Source organism: Urocampus carinirostris, chromosome 6 (genome assembly GCF_059441175.1).
Source record: "Urocampus carinirostris isolate Australia breed hairy pipefish chromosome 6, RoL_Ucar_1.0, whole genome shotgun sequence".
NCBI classification, from domain to species: Eukaryota; Metazoa; Chordata; class Actinopteri; order Syngnathiformes; family Syngnathidae; genus Urocampus; species Urocampus carinirostris.
The window spans coordinates 37,338,803-37,356,582 of NC_142354.1; the positions used below are offsets into that span (position 1 = coordinate 37,338,803).

General features: G+C 40.7%; 1 protein-coding gene across 1 annotated transcript in view; it reads left to right on the top strand.

The window, feature by feature from the left end:
* Positions 1–17,780, top strand: part of LOC148364738 (plexin-A2-like) — a 150,494-nt gene that overhangs the window by 69,301 nt on the left and 63,413 nt on the right. The window contains exons 8-11 of the mRNA XM_088338937.1: positions 4,751–4,865; positions 8,470–8,670; positions 12,240–12,336; positions 14,613–14,812. Coding sequence (XP_088195063.1) covers positions 4,751–4,865; positions 8,470–8,670; positions 12,240–12,336; positions 14,613–14,812 — 613 coding nt within the window. The remainder of the gene's footprint in view (positions 1–4,750; positions 4,866–8,469; positions 8,671–12,239; positions 12,337–14,612; positions 14,813–17,780) is intronic.

A 17,780-nucleotide genomic window follows, 5' to 3' on the forward strand; every position in this document is an offset into this window, starting at 1 on the left:
CTTCACACTGGAACTGAATGTACCAAAACATGACCCACAAGTGTAGCCTTGTCTTCCATAATCAATTTACACAGAATAGAACTGCGGCGAAACCACTACAAACCATTCAGTATGATTGTATTAACCGCTCTCAACCACATGCAGCCATTGCAGCTTATTTCGCTTGTTAACACTACCGGTTACATATTGAAAATAATAAGAGTGAAAATGTGATATTTGATGAGTTTGTGAAGCGTTTTGGGGAACAACAGTTCAAAAAATGGTCTTTGTTCATTTTAATGAAAGTGAAAAAGCTACCTTCTGACAATAACAACATACTTTAGCTAGCGGCATCGAACGGCTTTTACAACAAATACACTAAACCATACAAAATTAGCCTTGTTTAGGTAGTACAAACAAACGCTCGCTTTTGGTATGATAAAGTCAAACTTGAGATGAAATGTGACAGAAGAGAATATACTTATGTCTCGCCGAGTTCCTCCATGATAAACAGCGTCACAGAAGGAGGGGGTGAGGTGGGAGGAGTTGAAGGAGGGGGGTGAGCGAAACGGTAACTCACCATGACTAAACATTGCGTCAGGGGCTCCCCCTCCCCTTCACAATAAGAGTGTCCACACCATGTCCTCAATTGACATAAGCTCGCGCTTGCTTAAGTCAATAAATGCTTTTATTGAGAAGGTAAGGTATATTTTTTAGACCCGCGAAGCTCTGAACCCGCAAAAGTGGAACCGCAAACTAGCGAGGTTCCAGTGTAATAACTAATGCATTTTCATATGTCATCTATATCACTGGTGGTGAAATTTTTATGATTCATCACTTTCACTACCGTAACCTGGGTTCAAGTCGCATTGCAATAAATATTTTGTGATTGTGGTTAGTGGTCTTTTTTTGACTGATCAAGTATTGCACAAGTAGGGTGGTACACTTCACAAACGTCATGTATAAAGTTCTTTTTTAGATTATTTTTTTTAGGTTGGAAAAAATTCACGTTATACATGAATAAATAGAGTACATGGCATTCTATTTCATTTTAAAAGGGAACAGTTATTTCAGATTAAAAGAACTACAAAACTAATTACACTAGAAGGAGTTATCCTAGGTTTTCATCAACAGGCCAAAGAACCTTCCTTATGCAGTATAAAGGCAAGATCTCATTTTAAAATATGTGGATACGGAATAATCTTTCTCCTGGAAGTTGGTTGCCCTTGATTGATGATGAGAGTGTTGGAAGTGAAATGAGCCTGCTGTGGCAAAGAGCACAGCACCGATGCTAAAGGGCTCTTTGAGTGCGACATAAATACTCCAGTATACCCAATTAAGTCATTAGAAAAAGCAGTGGGGAGCTCATCATACATACACGGTCTTTCATTAGCGTGGCGTGACCCCTTTGAACCCCCCGTGATGAATATTTCACTTCGTCGGCCGCACTTGACCCGCAGCATCACATCATTAATAAGCTTGGCGCTGCAGAACCTTGCCACTTCCTGCCTTTTAATACCTTACCTCTGCACACACCCCCAAAAAAGAAGTCCCTGTCTCTTCCACGGACACTTATGTTGCCTGTGCACAGCATATTTCAATTTTTTTCCATGCCACGCGGGCATTCTAAGCAGCTAATAATGACACAATAAATACACGGCGCTACATTTATCTGTGTTTGTGGCTTGGAGCTGCAGCACTGCAGAGCTGATTGTCGTTTTATTGATACACCCCTCTCCCCCCCACCTCCAGAATTTTATTATAGTTCAAGGTCGAACTCAGCAAAGTGGGAGTCAAACACCTCTCCTGGAATTGATGTCTCTTAAAAGCAAAGCGTATGGTCTGATAATGACGACGACAAGTGTCGGGTGTGTGCTTTATGGTAACGATAAGGTTTACAAGTATTGAAAAGCGAGCAATCAATGTCGGAGTGAGGATAGTAGACTCTCTTAAGGTTAGACTAATTCCATTGTAGAGTTTAAGAAAATGCTTTTATGAGTAATAACTATGACTTGGAAAACAGGCAACCTACAGGTTTACTTGTATGCTCCAAATGTAAGGGAAATTATAGTTTTAATGTACCTGTAAGTTATCCTCAGAAATACCTTAACAAAGCTAAAGATTATATCCAGGTCCTGTTTGTATTCTTGGAACAATTGTAACCTCTTGGGGCCCTCTAACTATTAATCAAGGCGGCCTTTACTTCAGTGCCGGGAAGTCTGCTCAAGAGCTTTCCTCCCCACATTCCTTTTCTTTTCACGTTCCTTTTGTGTTACAAGGTTTCACGTTCCTTACGGCTCATTTATTATGCTCACAGCCATCTAGCGAACAGCATTGTTCACTACATTTAAACATGTGTTTTCTGTCTTAACCAATCAGATTATTTTATTACATTCATAAGACCTCGGGCTAGCCAATCACATTTGTTGTTCTATGCATGTGCTTTGCAATAAATGAGCCTCTAGCCATAGGCGGAGTGTGTTTTCCTTCCTGAGTCGATTCTGGAAGCACGCGCCTCCGATGGAAAAAAAACCCTAAATCTCACATTCAGAGATCTTTTCTTCATCCTAATACAATCTCAAGGTTCAACCTTGACACCGACCGTGTAGACATTTCACTGCAAAAAGTCCGATTAAGTAAAAAAAAAAATACTGGGTTTCCTCGCAATATTGCTGTTTGACTTTTGCATCCCACGTGCATCGCATATTATTTTCTGTTCATAGTTCCGACGATTTTTATGTACATCACAGAATTTCAGTGTCACTTTTCGCCCGTACACTTAAGCTAAACTGATAAGTACCTTATGTTTCATGGACTGGAAAAATCCAAATGAATCGTTTTCATGCTTAGTGGCAACCCAAAAATTCAGTATACATGTTGTTTGCGAACAACTTGATCAGAGGAGCAACGTTGTTTCCACCTTTGACGTTAATATTGATTAAAGGATTATTTTATTTATGTCACTCGCCACAATCAACTCAGTAACATGCTTGTTCTCGCTCCAAAAAGGGATGAGATACTGCATACTATCTGTTTACAGAGTGTGCTTTATGTGGTTTTCAGAAGTTTAGACTTACGCTACATATGGTTGGATTCAACTGTTGCATCCACTATTTACGGATAGTAACATTTATGGTGTGGGGAGAGAAAAGAAAGCCGAAATGACCAGGAGAAATCAATCCATACACATAAGGCTTTTTTAGCGAGTAAGCCAGAGTTTGCATGTATCTTTAGTCTTTTTATTTGAAGTCCCTCTGTGCTTTGTGGCATGAAAGTATCCTGGATGAGGTAATGCGCATCATGAAATGATTACAGTTATACATCGTATGGTCTGTCACTAGTCTGAATACATGATTATTCAATCGTCTATATTTATTTATAGATTATAAGTTAAGAAGGCTAGGTGATGACCAATCATGCCTCTGTTCAGAAAGCAAATCAACTGTGTTTGATCATAATCCAAAACTCAGGCTACCATCATGTAATTTTCATGTAGGAAAAATGCAAAATAAATGGATGAATCTTAACAGACAGGTGAATACTCCCACCTCAACATATTTTCAGTTCTTTTTTAATTTTAATGGGAAAATAAACTGTCCCGTGCATTAAAAATCCTCCCCAAAATGCAAAGATAAAGTTTTTTTTCCCATTAATCAATTCCCCCGAGTCCAGGAAAAAATGTAGATGTTTGAAGCTGTCAATAGCATCAAACAAGTTAAATACAATACACTTTTTGCTTCTTACGCATAAAGCCAATATTATGATTTAATTTCTGAATCAGCCGCTTAACAGCATGTCTTATTGCAAAACGTTTATTAGACATTTACAACTTCTCACTGTTCAAACTGTGCAATAATGCCTGTCTACATGTGTGATGACATTACCCTTTGATAAAGTGTACAAAACAAAAGTACTGTTCATTTGGGAGGGGAATCAATGAAGCAGAAACATTACAAACTAATGCCATTTGTTATTTCCCTACAGATGCTAATTAAATGTCATTAGACACTGTCTTTGCTCTTTTTTATATTGACTTCTAAGTGACCTTTTAAAACTGATTAATAAAGTAGTTTTGAGTAATGCAGTAATGCAGTATCACTCCCTTTTTTAGTGTAATTCTATAATTTTCCAATTGTTGTACAAAAAATGTCGTATATCACACATACACACGCCTAATTACTATTTCTCCAGACCGATGCTTGCATATTTACAATCACATGGTAGGTTTGATCAAAAGTCACCAAGGCCGAAGGATCCTCGCTCCTGACAACAATGAAACAAACAACCATAGAAAAATGCTGATTTGCTGAGTTTCTTCTCCTTACAGGCTTTCACATTGCAGATGGAGCTTATCCCATTTTCTTGTTTGTTTGCTTGAAAGAAACATGCCCCCCCCCCCTGCGAGTGTAATAGCGAATGAGATTTAATTTAGACAAATGTAAAAGCAGGAAAGCTCGTAGCTCGGCTAAGCTGTCGTCGTCTTACTGGAAAGAAATGCTTTTCATCGTCCCTCGACAGCTGTTTATCGCCATTGTCTTTCTGTGACCCGAGTGCGTGGAAAAAGGAAAGGCATGACAGGTGTGCAGACAAATAAACAGATTTGATTACAAAAACAAGAAAGGAAAACAACACGCTTCAGGAATTGATTGCTAGACAGAAATAAGGTGAAACACGGATCGTGACAGTCCATGTATTACTGTGTAGCTGTCCTGCCGTTTGGTCCCGTTAGCATTCACAGAGCATTTACTAATGACTTCACTCTGTCCTACAGGTGTCTGTCCTGCGTAAACAGCACGTTTCGCTGCCACTGGTGCAAATATCGCAACATGTGCACCCATGACCCTAGCAGCTGCTCCTTCCAGGAGGGCAGAGTCAACGCCTCTGAGGTACTATACAAATTTGCCTTGTAACACGTCCAAAACAATTGCCACCTAACCTTTTTTTTACGATTCGAGCAATAATTCCACACATAAAACGTATTTTCTAAGATTTGCCAGTTAGAGGGATCTAATATCCCGATGTCCCTGAGCCTATATCTGCTCGGCCGTAAATGGCTGCCCTGAGATGGATAAAAACAGCCGGCTGTTGCTGCTGAATCCCTCTTTTATGCATGGCAAAATCTATCTGAAACTTTTTATTCAGAAAACCATTTTTATACTTGTTCCCTTGTATTGATCAAATATGAATGTAAAATCTGATATATGCTCTCCATGACTATTTAAATGGCAAACCCTCGAAATGATCTTCAAACCTAGACTCTCACAGGCCTTCTTATTTTTTTAGAGGGCACTAGTTATAGAATTCAACTGTTCGTAAATGTGTGGGATCCCTAGAATTAAGTTTATAGCTGATAGTCATGTTTCAAGGTGATGGGGGACGCGGATGCAGGGGAGACTCTTTTTTGTTATTGATATCAAGGGTGTGGACATTGTTTACAACAAAATTACATGTGGCAACTAGGCATAATAATGAAATAAAATACCTAAGAGGGAAAAATAAGATAAATAAATATGTTAGGATGGATAGGGGGCAGCACGGCGGCGCAGTGGTTAGCGCATGTGCGGCACAGTTCATGTCTTGGGAACCTCCTGCGTGGGTTCAAATCCAGCTCCAGACTTCCTGTGCGGAGTTTGTATGTTCTCCCCGTACTTGCGTGGGTTTCCTCCGGGCACTCCGGTTTCCTCCCACATTCCAAAAACATGCATTTCAGGTGAATTGGCCGGTCCAAATTGTCCCTAGGTGTGAATGAGCGAGTGAGTTGTCTGTCCCCGTGTGCCCTGCGATTGGCTGGCAACCAGTTCAGGGTGTCCCCTGCCCACTGCCCGATGATTACTGGGATGGGCTCCAGCACCCCCGCGACCCTACTGAGGATAAGCGGTGTAGCTAATGAGATGAGAGGATGGATAGGCAAATATTTACAAGGTAGTGTTTGGAAATTGGCCTGAATTAAATGGCAATAAAAACTTAGCTTCTCCACGAGGATTCCTTTATAATGTTGTTGTATTTGTTGCGGTATCGGCAGCTGCCAATACCTTCCAGACTGGACAGAGAGCAGCTGATGTTTTTTTGGGCTGTGTATGGGCGTCATTATACCACTGAGGATTTGTTGGGGATGGGGATGATGATGGAGGTTTTGAGGCTGAATGGAATGCTAGCCTGTGACCATGGCTTGGTTGAAGATCTTGGCGAAAACCCCAGCCAGGTGATCAGAGCAGTCCTTAAGCACCTTACCTGGCTCTCCATCCGGACCAGCTGTTTTTCCTGGGTTCCCGGTTCTCACCACACACTTACTTCATGCTCTTGAAGTATCTGTGTATTGCTGCTGGTGCTATCTTCAAAGCGTGCAAACAATCTAAATCCACTGCGAGTGAAGCATCAGTCCCAACAATCACCAGTTTGTTGCCGCTTAAGTTTGTAGTTTGTCCCACATTCTCCTCAAGTGTTCGGGAGAAGTGGACGTCATTCTTCCTCACAGACGTGTGCTCTAAAGAAGGTAGCTTAGTAATTAAAAGTGATAAACACAACAACATGCAAAAGGAGACATGAAATAACACAAACTACTGGTGGAAGACTACGTGTAACGTGTCATGACACGGCAGCAGACACCACAATGCCCTGACAAGAACTGCAAGAAACCAGAGCAAAACAGAGACAACTGGACAATCCACACAAGTTCCAGGCAGCGTATAGGCCAGTCTGGAGTGGAAGAACAAAACAATGATGGTTGAGTTATAATTACAAGAATGGACACAAGGACACATAGGAACTCCAAATCCCACTCAATCGTTTAACGAAAACAAAGAAACACAGGATATCTTATTAATGTTCTAAATACAGCTGGAAAGAATCTAAATGTAAAAATTGTTAACGCATCCAAAGTGACTAAATCTCATGACATAATCGAAAAAGTGATACCACACACCATTTCCCTGTGTGCTTTCATCTGAGCATAGCTTTCCCCTGCAGTGAAAACTAGCCAGCCCGACGTGTATTATTGAGATTAGGGATGTATTTGCTGCTGTAATCCCTGAGGGACATATTGAAGTGTGCATTAGGACAGATGATGATGAGCACACGTCAAGATAGATGACAGTGACAGATTGCTTAGAAGCTTTGAAGAAACGGTTATGTAAACACTCCAGAAGTGAGGCAGGCAAATGATCCCGCAATTTATGGACTGAAATATCCATCCATCCATCCATTATCTGAAATATGATCATGTAAATACAGTGGAACCTCGGTTCTCGACCATAATCCGTTCCAGAACCCTGTTCGAAAACCGATTTGTTCGATCACCGAAACAATTTTTCCCATTAATGTAAATCGTTTTAATCCGTTCCAACACCCTGAATGTTTACCTTGAATGTTTAACGTAAACTAAAGCTAACCCAGGCTAATCGTAAGTTCGCGTTATCGTAATCTTCCGTACGAAAGATTACGCTAACATGAACGTGTAAAAATTAAAAAATCAGGTCGTTTACAAGTCATTTAGCACCCGGGTCTCCACAACAAGTGGTGAGCGGTTCATTGGAAAGGGGGCTCCGTTCCAACACCCACAATGTTGGGCTCCGTTCCAACACCCTGAATGTTTACCTTGAATGTTTAACGTAAACTCAAAGCTAACCCAGGCTAATCGTACGTTCGCGTTATCGTAATCTTCTGTACGAAAGATTGTTCGAACACCGAAATCATTTTTCCCATTACAAATAATGTAAATTGTTTTAATCCGTTCCAACACCCTGAATGTTTAACCTTTGTTTCCCTTTAAGACACAAATAACATAAACATAAATGTAACCCCAGGCTAATCGTAAGTTCGCGTTATTGTAATCTTCCGTACGAAAGATTACGCTAACATGAATGTGTAAAAATTAAAAAAAAAAGGATAAAGAAAAGAATTATGAATAGGATTTCTTACCATTGTGGTGGTCAACAGAAGGCGCAGGCAAGATCAGACACTCCTTCATATTTTGCTATTATTTCGTTCTGAAATGCAATAGTTGTACGCACTACTTTTCTTTTTTCACCTGTAGCAACTTTGCTGCTTGCACTGACTTTCTTCGGAGGCATAATTAGGGGCTAAAACACTTCGTACACCTATATTAAAAGCGAAAGCAAAACGAAGCACGTCCGCACGCGATAACAGTTGGTCACGAAAAGAGCGATCTACACCTGTACGCCGCTCAGCATCACACCCTAGCGTACGCACTCACGCATTACCTGCGTTTAAACTCCGATTTTTTGACCGAACAGCGGAGCAAGAATTTCTCGAAATTTTTGGTCTGACTCCGATTTGTTCGAACTGAGAGGCGTTCCAAAACCGAGGTTCCACTGTAGTAGGTTCTCATGGTTGACAAAATAAAGGGCGGTACCGCCCCTTCCCCCCACAGTTACAATTCCCTCTTAATTAGGTAGATTCTGTATTCCTACAAGATTCACTAACTTCCTATACTGTATGTAAATGTTTTCCCCTCTTCTTTTCATTATTCAGGACTGTCCTCAGCTCCTCCACTCCGGTCAAATCCTCATCCCGGCGGGGGAAGTGCGTCCGATCACCTTGAGGGCCCGCAATCTCCCACAGCCGCAGTCGGGCCAGCGTGGCTATGAGTGCGTGGTGAATGTGCAGGGTGTGAGTCACCGCATCACGGCACTACGCTTCAACAGCACCAGCGTGCAGTGCCAGAACAGCACGGTACGGCTTTTTTTAAAGAGGGGTGTGGCGATTTGTTTCGACCAAGAAACTGACAATCCAATTCTGATTTCGATGCCTATGATTGGATCCAATCCAAACTACAATGCATCACTAAAATAGGGATGGGAATCTATGGGTACCTCACAATTTGATTCAGAAAACTACATTTGAATTCTGATTCATAGTTATCGGATTAATGCAATGCATCACTACCTTGGTTTACAAGTAGGGAATCTAGGGGTACACTAATATTTGATTCTAATTCCATGACGCAAAACTACATTCTGATACAGAGGCCCACAATTCAATTTGTTTTAATTGCTCCCCTAAAAAGGCTTATGCATTTATTAGGATTGTGAATATTTGATTACCTCACAGATTCTAAGAACCTAAATAGGATTCAGATTTAGAGGCCTAGGATTTGAATACTTTTGAATGCATCACTAGAATGGTGGGGCAGCACGGCGGCGCAGTGGTTAGCACATGTGCGGCACAGTTCATGTCTTGGGAACCTCCTGCGTGGGTTCAAATCCAGCTCCAGACTTCCTGTGCGGAGTTTGTATGTTCTCCCCGTGCTTGCGTGGGTTTCCTCCGGGCACTCCGGTTTCCTCCCACATTCCAAAAACATGCATTTTCAGGTGAATTGGTCCCTTGGTGTGAATGAGCGAGTAAGTTGTCTGTCCCCGTGTGCCCTGCAATTGGCTGGCAACCAGTTCAGGGTGTCCCCTGCCCACTGCCCGATGATTGCTGGGATGGGCTCCAGCACCCCCGCGACCCTACTGAGGATAAGCGGTGTAGCTGATGAGATGAGATGAGACTAGAATGGTGTATGAGGACATTGGGAGTATAAATTTCTGTGTCCCTCAAGATTTCATTCAATTTCAATGCATTTCCTTCTGATTCAGAGGTCTACATTTTGATCAAATTTGAATCACATTGGTTCGTACATATATCATACATGCCAACCTTTTGACATTAAAAAATGTTTGATTTTATCGTGCACTCTATTTTTTGGTGAAAAACCAAATCCGTCATTAGAATATCTTAAAAAAAGAACAACATGTGCTAGTTTAAAACCGGAGTGGCTAAATTTTACCAAAACGAAATCTGATTGGAGGAGCCGCTTATTCAAGCAAAAAGACTAGGTCTTGCTTCAAAATAAAGCAGTCGTAGACCAAAATACTGGTCTCGAGTCAAGATTTTTTGTTATTGTCTAAATTTGAAAAAGCGGTAGATTTAAAAAGAATTGGTAAGCATTTTTTTATGGGGGAAAAGCGGTAGTTTAACGCGTAATGCAGGAGTGTTGTAGGTATAGTATAGTACAGGGTTCAGCAACCTTTTTGGTGCGGAGTGCCACTTTCAAATTTTCTTGTAAATCAGTGTGCCACACCAAGATTAATGACTCGCACAACATTTTTTTAATATCCAACAGAGCTGTCATTTTACACCAGTCCAAATATACAACAAGGACTCGTATAGCTCTGTTTTTCAACCCTTTCTGAACCAAAGTACACTTTTATTTATAAAAAAGTTCCGTGGCACACCGTCCGTCGAAAATGTTTGAAAATGAAGTTATGTTAAATATTTCACTGCACTACCTCATAAGCAGATAATTAGTATATAAAAAGAAGAAAATAACAATACTTTATGGTAGAGTGCATAACAGTTTCAACACGAGCGATTTGGGTAGAAAAAGGCAAAATAAACACGTTACATGCTCTAAAGTGATTTATCTACGGTGTGCATTACCATTCGATTGCATTCACAACAAAGACAAGACGGAATGGTTTAGGTTGTATTACATTCCCAACAAATGCAAGACGAAGTGGTTTTTGTTATATGTTCGCCATTACATTCCCAAAAAGTGATATAAAAGTGAGATAAAATGAGGTAAAAGTGGTTATAGTACAGCGCACACACGTCACTCCCGCTACGGGATGCAAATTTTGGCAGGCCCAAATTTGGATGCCGATTAAGAACCCTCATGTTTGATTTGATTTGATTCCATGGCATCACTATAGCCTGTGTACCTTTTGTAATCTGGCTTTTTGGAAAATTAAAAATTATTGCTCCTGTGGAATTTTGTGTCAAGAGCACCTATAAGAATCACTTTTTAAGCATAACAGATGAGTCCGCTTTGTTCAGTACTCAAGCCTGGTGATTTTCGTGTTATTGAAATCCTTTATTCCCGTCTCATACTTCTTACACACGGTGTAACTGATGATCAGTGTTTCCAGTGACACCTTACTGTCCGTCTCTCTCTTTTCGAAAAACAAAGTGTTGTTTGAGAGATTCACCTATGTGGACCAAGACCATTGGCTTTTAATTCAAGTCAAGTCATTTTTATTTGTACTCACAAAGAGTCTCAAAGGGCTGCACAGGTTATTGCACGGACTATTATTTCAGAAAATTATTACACCATCCCCTGATCTGGAACCAACATGAGGGCAAGGAAAAACTCAAAAACCTCAACATGAGGAAAATGAAGAAACCTTGAGAAGGGACCGCACATGTGGTATCCCCCTTTCAGGATGACCAGACTGCAAAGGATCTTGCAATTACAAATAATACAGAGATATTGTCCACAAAAAGTATAGGTTATTCATATGCTATAGAGTAGAAGTGTGTTTTAAGCTTAGATTTAAACATTTTCACTGAGGTTGCAGATCGGATCTCAGGGGGAAGAGCATTCCACAGCACCGGTGCTCGGATGGAGAACGCTCTGGAACACTTCTTGGCTCTTGGGATCACCAGTAGACGGGTGCTTTCAGAACGAAGGCTTCGAACCGGAACATAGGGGGAAATCAGATCTGAAAGATATGAGGGCACAAGTCCATGTATGATTTTGTACAATACTAGGAGAACCTTGAAATCACATCTTAGGCTAACAGGGAGCCAATGCAGGTTAGCCAAAATCGGCGTGATGTGATCGGACTTTTTTGTCGTAGTTAAAAGCCTCCTGATTGAACATTTTTTTATACGTCTTTATGAATTCAGAATCTTTGCAAATTGACGATTAACACGTTTGGAATAGAAAAAGAAAAACCCTGCAAAAAGCAATTACTGTTCCCAAATCTAGTCTGTATGATCTGCTACGGCTATTCTGTTTGAATTTAACGTTTTTGCACTTATGATCTCCATTTTACCCTTCACATTGACTGCAAACGGATATTGAATACGCCAAAATATACTCATGAGTTTTATGTATTCTTTACATTACGCCAGCAAAAAAAAATGAAAATACTGAAAAGGGACACATAAAACAAAACCTGTGATAAAATGCATTCTTATCTAGTCATTTAGTCTTGACCTTATCCCGTAAACTGTGGTGCGTGTCAGAGCCACCGTGCCAGAGCGATAGGCTACAGATGAACACGGGAGATGTCTTCTCTTTGCTGCGCGATTATGATGCGAGCCGTGTCGACTGTGACAATGCATGAAAAGGGCATCGTCCTCTATCTCGGATGATGACAGATGGTTAAAAAGCCTCTCGTCTCACTGCTGCCCTTTCATCTTCCTTTCTCACTTTCTGTCCTTTCCCCACTCACGGTTGCCTTTCTTTTTTCCAGTACATGTACGAGGGCGTGAAGATCAGCGACCTGGCTGTGGATCTTGCCATTGTGTGGAACGGCAATTTCATCATCGACAATCCTGAGAAGATTAAAGGTGCTTTTTTTTTTTCCATCCGTTTCTGCCTATAGCCTCAAGGAGGATGGACTCAATCCACAAAAGGGGAATGTATGGGCCACTCGGGGCAACTCAAGGCCCCCTACAAAGCACTCGTGGGAAAAGTCCACAATACCAATAAGCGCCTATCGAGTAGTGGACAGTTATTAGTGTGTCACTTGGAGTGAATAATGGAGCTCTGCATTTTTTTAATCTGCGCATCACGCTTATCGTAATTAAGGACAGTCCTGTCAAGAGTTACAACTGGTCTTACCTCCAATAGTTAACCGAATATTCAAAAGCAAGCAGTATATTAGTTAAAACCCTGTAAATCATAGCAAAAAACAAACAAACATCCAGAAACAAATTAAACGTGTTTTAAAGCACTGGTTCTCAAATGGGAGAATATGGGATTTTAATGCATTTACCAAAATTAGCATCAATGCAGAACAATACCTCCTGTTTTCCCTCCAGTAATACCGCAAACCCTTGTTTATTAAGGTTTATAGAGACCATAATGATTTGCAAAAAAACTTAGCCCAACAGAGTAAAAAGCCACTTTCCGAGTTGAATTTATAGTAGAAAGCTGAGAAAAATAGTTTACAATAAAAGTCAAAATAAAGTAAAACGGGAAAAAAATACTACTTGTGATATTAGGCTAACAAACATTAAACTGAATCTGAATATTTTTCAAATCATTTTTCTAGGGCAATGTGCACAATCTATTTTCAATGAAGATGATGTTCTTGCGCCCATGAAAAGGTTGGGACACACTGTTTTAATGTACCGGTATATAAAATCTAAGGAATGAGAGCATGTCAGGTTGGAAACGACCACACGGTCTGTGACTCGGATCTAGGTTAGAAAAAAACTAGCTTCAATACGTTCTGCAGCCACGCAACCAAGCGAACTAATCGCTGCCTGAGCCAATGAGAAAAATAAGACCCTTCCTGTGAAAGAAGGCATGCTACGTCTCCAACGTGTCAGAACCAGAACAGATACAGGACCCAATTGTGTAACGTTCTCACACAAGCTTTTTATTTTATGGGAAGTGGGGAGTCATGCACGTTAGGAAGCTGGTCTGGCGTGGAAGGACAGGACGCCAGAGACCAACGAGATCGATAACGAATCAGGGGTAACGAAAATAAACAGGAAAAACTCAATGGGAACCAAAACTGGAGAAATTAACCAACAGAACAAGAATAGACAGAAAACAAAACTGGGACCCGAAATTAAACAATACAAAAATAAACGGGAACAATACCGGACTGCATATATCACAGGGAAACAGGACAGAACCCACATCTTGTGGGGCAGAAGTTCTTGACAGAATAACAGGACAGAACCCACGTCTTGTGGGCAGAAGTTCGTTGACGGGCTGACACTGAAGCAAGAGAGCGTTGAGCTTTATATACACAGAAAATCAATCTCTAAATGAGCCACAGCTGCGCTACACGGGCGGGGCCAATTGGGCACCATTGCAACCGTGACACACACGGGCGTTGCCAAGTGGGCGCCATGGCAACCATGACACACACGGGCACGGCCAAGTGGGCGCCATGGCAACCATTACACAACGTGGACCTATTCTGAAAATAGCTCACCAGTTCTGGGTCATTTTGATTTTCTAGTAAAATGACGGTTTAAGCGTTTGAGGAATCTATTTAACCCCACTCATTTCATGATGAAGTTTTTGAGTTTTTCCTCGCCCTCATGTAGGTTTCAGATCAGGGGATGGTGGAATAATAATCTGTGGTTTGCAATAATCTGTGGTCTGTGTAGCCCTTTGCGACTCCTTGTGATTAAGGGCTATACAAATAAACATGACTTGACTTGACTTAACGCTACAAACCCAACATTGTACGTCAAGCTGTTTCTGCAACGTCACAGATGCACGGGCTGAAAAGGGGTGTGGCGACTGTTAGCCAATCAGAACGCAGAACAACGCGCGATGAAAATCGGCAAAGTAGCAAAACCGCAATACTCTATTGCATTTTGATATGCATTTTTATTATATGTTGTTACTATGTTGTTACCATGTATTACTTATTTAAAAGTAGGGTTGAATAGACTCAACAACTAAAACAATCGTTTTACAAGAAAATCCAAATGACCCATCACTGGCGAGCTATTTTCAGAACAGGTCCACGTTGGAGACCCCTGCTCTATTGTCATTTCATCGTATTGGGATTTGATGTGTTACATGGCAGTGACGTACAGTATGTGAGCTTCCGTTGTACGGAGCATTGATGATCGAAGACGCCTATTTCCCACAGTGCACCTGTACAAGTGCAGCGCCCAGCGCGACAACTGCGGCACATGCCTGCGGGCGGAGAAGAAGTTCCAGTGCGGCTGGTGCAGCAACGAGGGCCGATGCACCATGAAGCACCATTGCCCGCCTGTCTCGCTCTACTCCAGCCGGTGGCTGGACCTCTCCACCGCCGACGTCAAGTGTACCAACCCACGAATCACTGAGGTCTGTTGGTTTTCTACCAATCCATTAAATGCTTAGTGATAACAGTTGTACCTCTTAAACGAGCTCAATTCGTTCCAGTATTGTGCTCGTAAGCTCAAATTGGTCAGCTTCCGTACTCCCAAAAGTCAGAGGTACCAAATATACGGACCTAACAGATTTCATTCGATCTGCGAGACAACCCTGAGAGAAGCGCAGCAGATAAAAAGAGCTCAACAATGAGCTGTAGTTCTTTCTGTCTTTCTTTTCCAGTCTCTCTTTCTCTGATTCTCGTTTTCCGCCTCTCTCTTTCTTTCTCTATGTCTTTTTTCTTTCTTCCGTTCTCTTTATATCTCTATTCTTATTTCTCTCTTTTTGTCTTTCATTCTGTCTTCGTTTCCCTCGGTTTTCCTGCTTTCTCTTTCTTTCGCACAATTTTTTTCTTTCTTGATCTCTTACCCTTTCTATTTCTCTTTGTCTCTTTCTTTTTCTCTGTTTGTGTGTAGCTCTTTCTTTTTATTTCACTCTCTTTATTCTCTGTTTTTCTTTCCCTCCTTCTCTCTTTGTATTCATCTCTTTTTTTTCTTTTCTCCCTCCCTTTCTTTTTGTTTATCTCACCCCCTCTTTCGCTTTCTCTCCCTCTCTCTCTTTCACTTCCCTCTTTCTCTCTGTCTCTCTAATCTACTGTTCCGGCCCCCGTGAAAGTTATTTTTTACCATGTAGCCTCTGAGCTCAAAAAAGTCACAATAAACAATAAACACAACATGTGGCAACGAGCATCGCTTCCCAAAATTAACAAATGACCTCAAAAGAAAAATGTGATAAAGTGTTGAGTCATTTCCCCCAAAATATATTTTTTTCAGTTTAACATTTTTTTTTTTGCATCTCAGCTTGCCTCTGATGAGTTTATAGTTAAGAAGAGACACAAAATAAGGTGAAAAGACAAAAATGAATTTTGAGCCTGCAAGAAGAACGGGAGAAGACTGTACAAACCGCATTGTGATTTTCTTTCTTTTTCTTCTGAATGTAATCTGACAAACGCACCATTATCCGTGTTCATGGTTTAGCTTTTGTTTTACAGAAACCCAAATCACTTTGTGTGATGTTATTCCAGAATTATACCAAACTAATCAATTGTATTTTAAGGAAATGTTGTTACTTTCAAAATTTTAAACGTTTATATAATTATTTTAGGAGCAAAGCATTTCAATATAAGCTACAGTATATGATCTTTTTAAAAAAAACTAATTTAGTTACTCATTAAGAGCCACACCATACCTTTTTAAGATTAATTTACATAAAACTGCCAAACCCGTTTCTGTAGAGAAAATCCAGAGTGGGAAAGGTGAGATGGCACAACATTCATTTGGACAGGTAACTTAAAATTAGTTTTACCTGGTTATATCAGTATCAGAAATTATTTTCCCCCCATTTTATTAACACTCCACTTATTGAAACATAAAGTTTGTTTGTTTGTACATGATTCAGATTGAATCGTTTCTTGTACATGATTCAATTGTTTGTTTGTTTGTACATGATTCAAATTGAATCGTTTCTCCGGCGCCGTCACGAATGGCAGCCACTCCAGCAGCTCCCATGTTATTTTCGATTGTTCTCAGTTATTTTCGATTGTTCTCAGCTTAGGGATGCTGCTGGAAAAGTGAATTTCCCTTCGGGGATGAATAAAGTATCTATCTATCTATCTATCTATCTATCAAAAACCCTCAAGATGTGAAAATCCTTCCTGCGGTTTAGGTACTGACTTGAGCCCTTTCTTTTTATATAATCTCCTAGGTTACAAAAAGCAGATTCACCCCAAAGGTCGTGGTAATCAAAGAACAGCAACAACATTATCGGCTTATAGTGACAAAGATGTAAACAGTGCATAATTGTAAAAATAATGAACACTAATTAGGTGTAATAGTCAAAATGAACTGGCATCCTATGCATACTAGAAACACAATAAAAGTATACATTTCCTAATATCTAAAAATAAATCTTCGTAGTTTTTAAATAACGTCAACTATTTGTTTACATTATCGTTTTATAAGATATTAACCGCCCCTAAACATTTCCAGCTAATTCACAAAAAATGGTTGAGCACCTTTTTTTGAATCATGCAGTTCTTTGCGAAATCTGTGAAAATTCTAGCTGGCCAATGTGAAAATGGCTAAAAGGTCACTGGATTTTGCAGGCTCACACAGTAGAAGAAATCGGTGTACATGGTAAACATGCTTGATGAAGATATGCATTAGCATAATCATAATTCAATATTAGGACATGACTGAGCTAACTTGAATTGCCTGATGAACCATGATACTTGAAAATATATTTTAATTGGACTCTCCCCAAGCGAAACCGAAAATCCAGATTTCTTTGGTCATTGAGAGTCAACGGGAGTTCCGATCGAAGTGGGATACTGCTAAAGACATGCACTTTATAATGGCAATCGGGCAAGTTTATCCGAAATAGGATAAGAAGAAAATGCAGGTTGGAGCAGAATGTACTATTGTCTACATTCCCAAATGTACATTACCACCGGGAAGGAAAGTTAAGCTACATGATCAAGCGTTACCAACGTTTTTTTCACACAAAGTGAGTGAGCAGGTCATGTGCCAAAGACAGCAAGGGGTTGGCGCATCAAAGAGCCGGGGGGCTTTGATGTCCCGCTAGTATTAATAGCGTTGCTAAGAAAGAGCTGCAAAATGAGTCAAGTGCAGTGTTCCGCTGGAAAAGGCTGCTATTGGTGTTTCTGCCAATAAACCTTTATCTGACATGGTTGACTCCAACATTGGAATGGAGGACTGCACACTAGTAGTATCAGCTTTTAATAACAACATTTAAAAGTGGCATACACATTACTGGAGGGCAGCATGGCGGAGCAGTGGTTAGCGCTTGTGCAGCACAGTTCATGTCATGGGAACCTGTCGTGGGTTCAAATCCAGCTCCAGACTTCCTGTGCGGAGTTTGTATGTTCTCCCCGTGCTTGCGT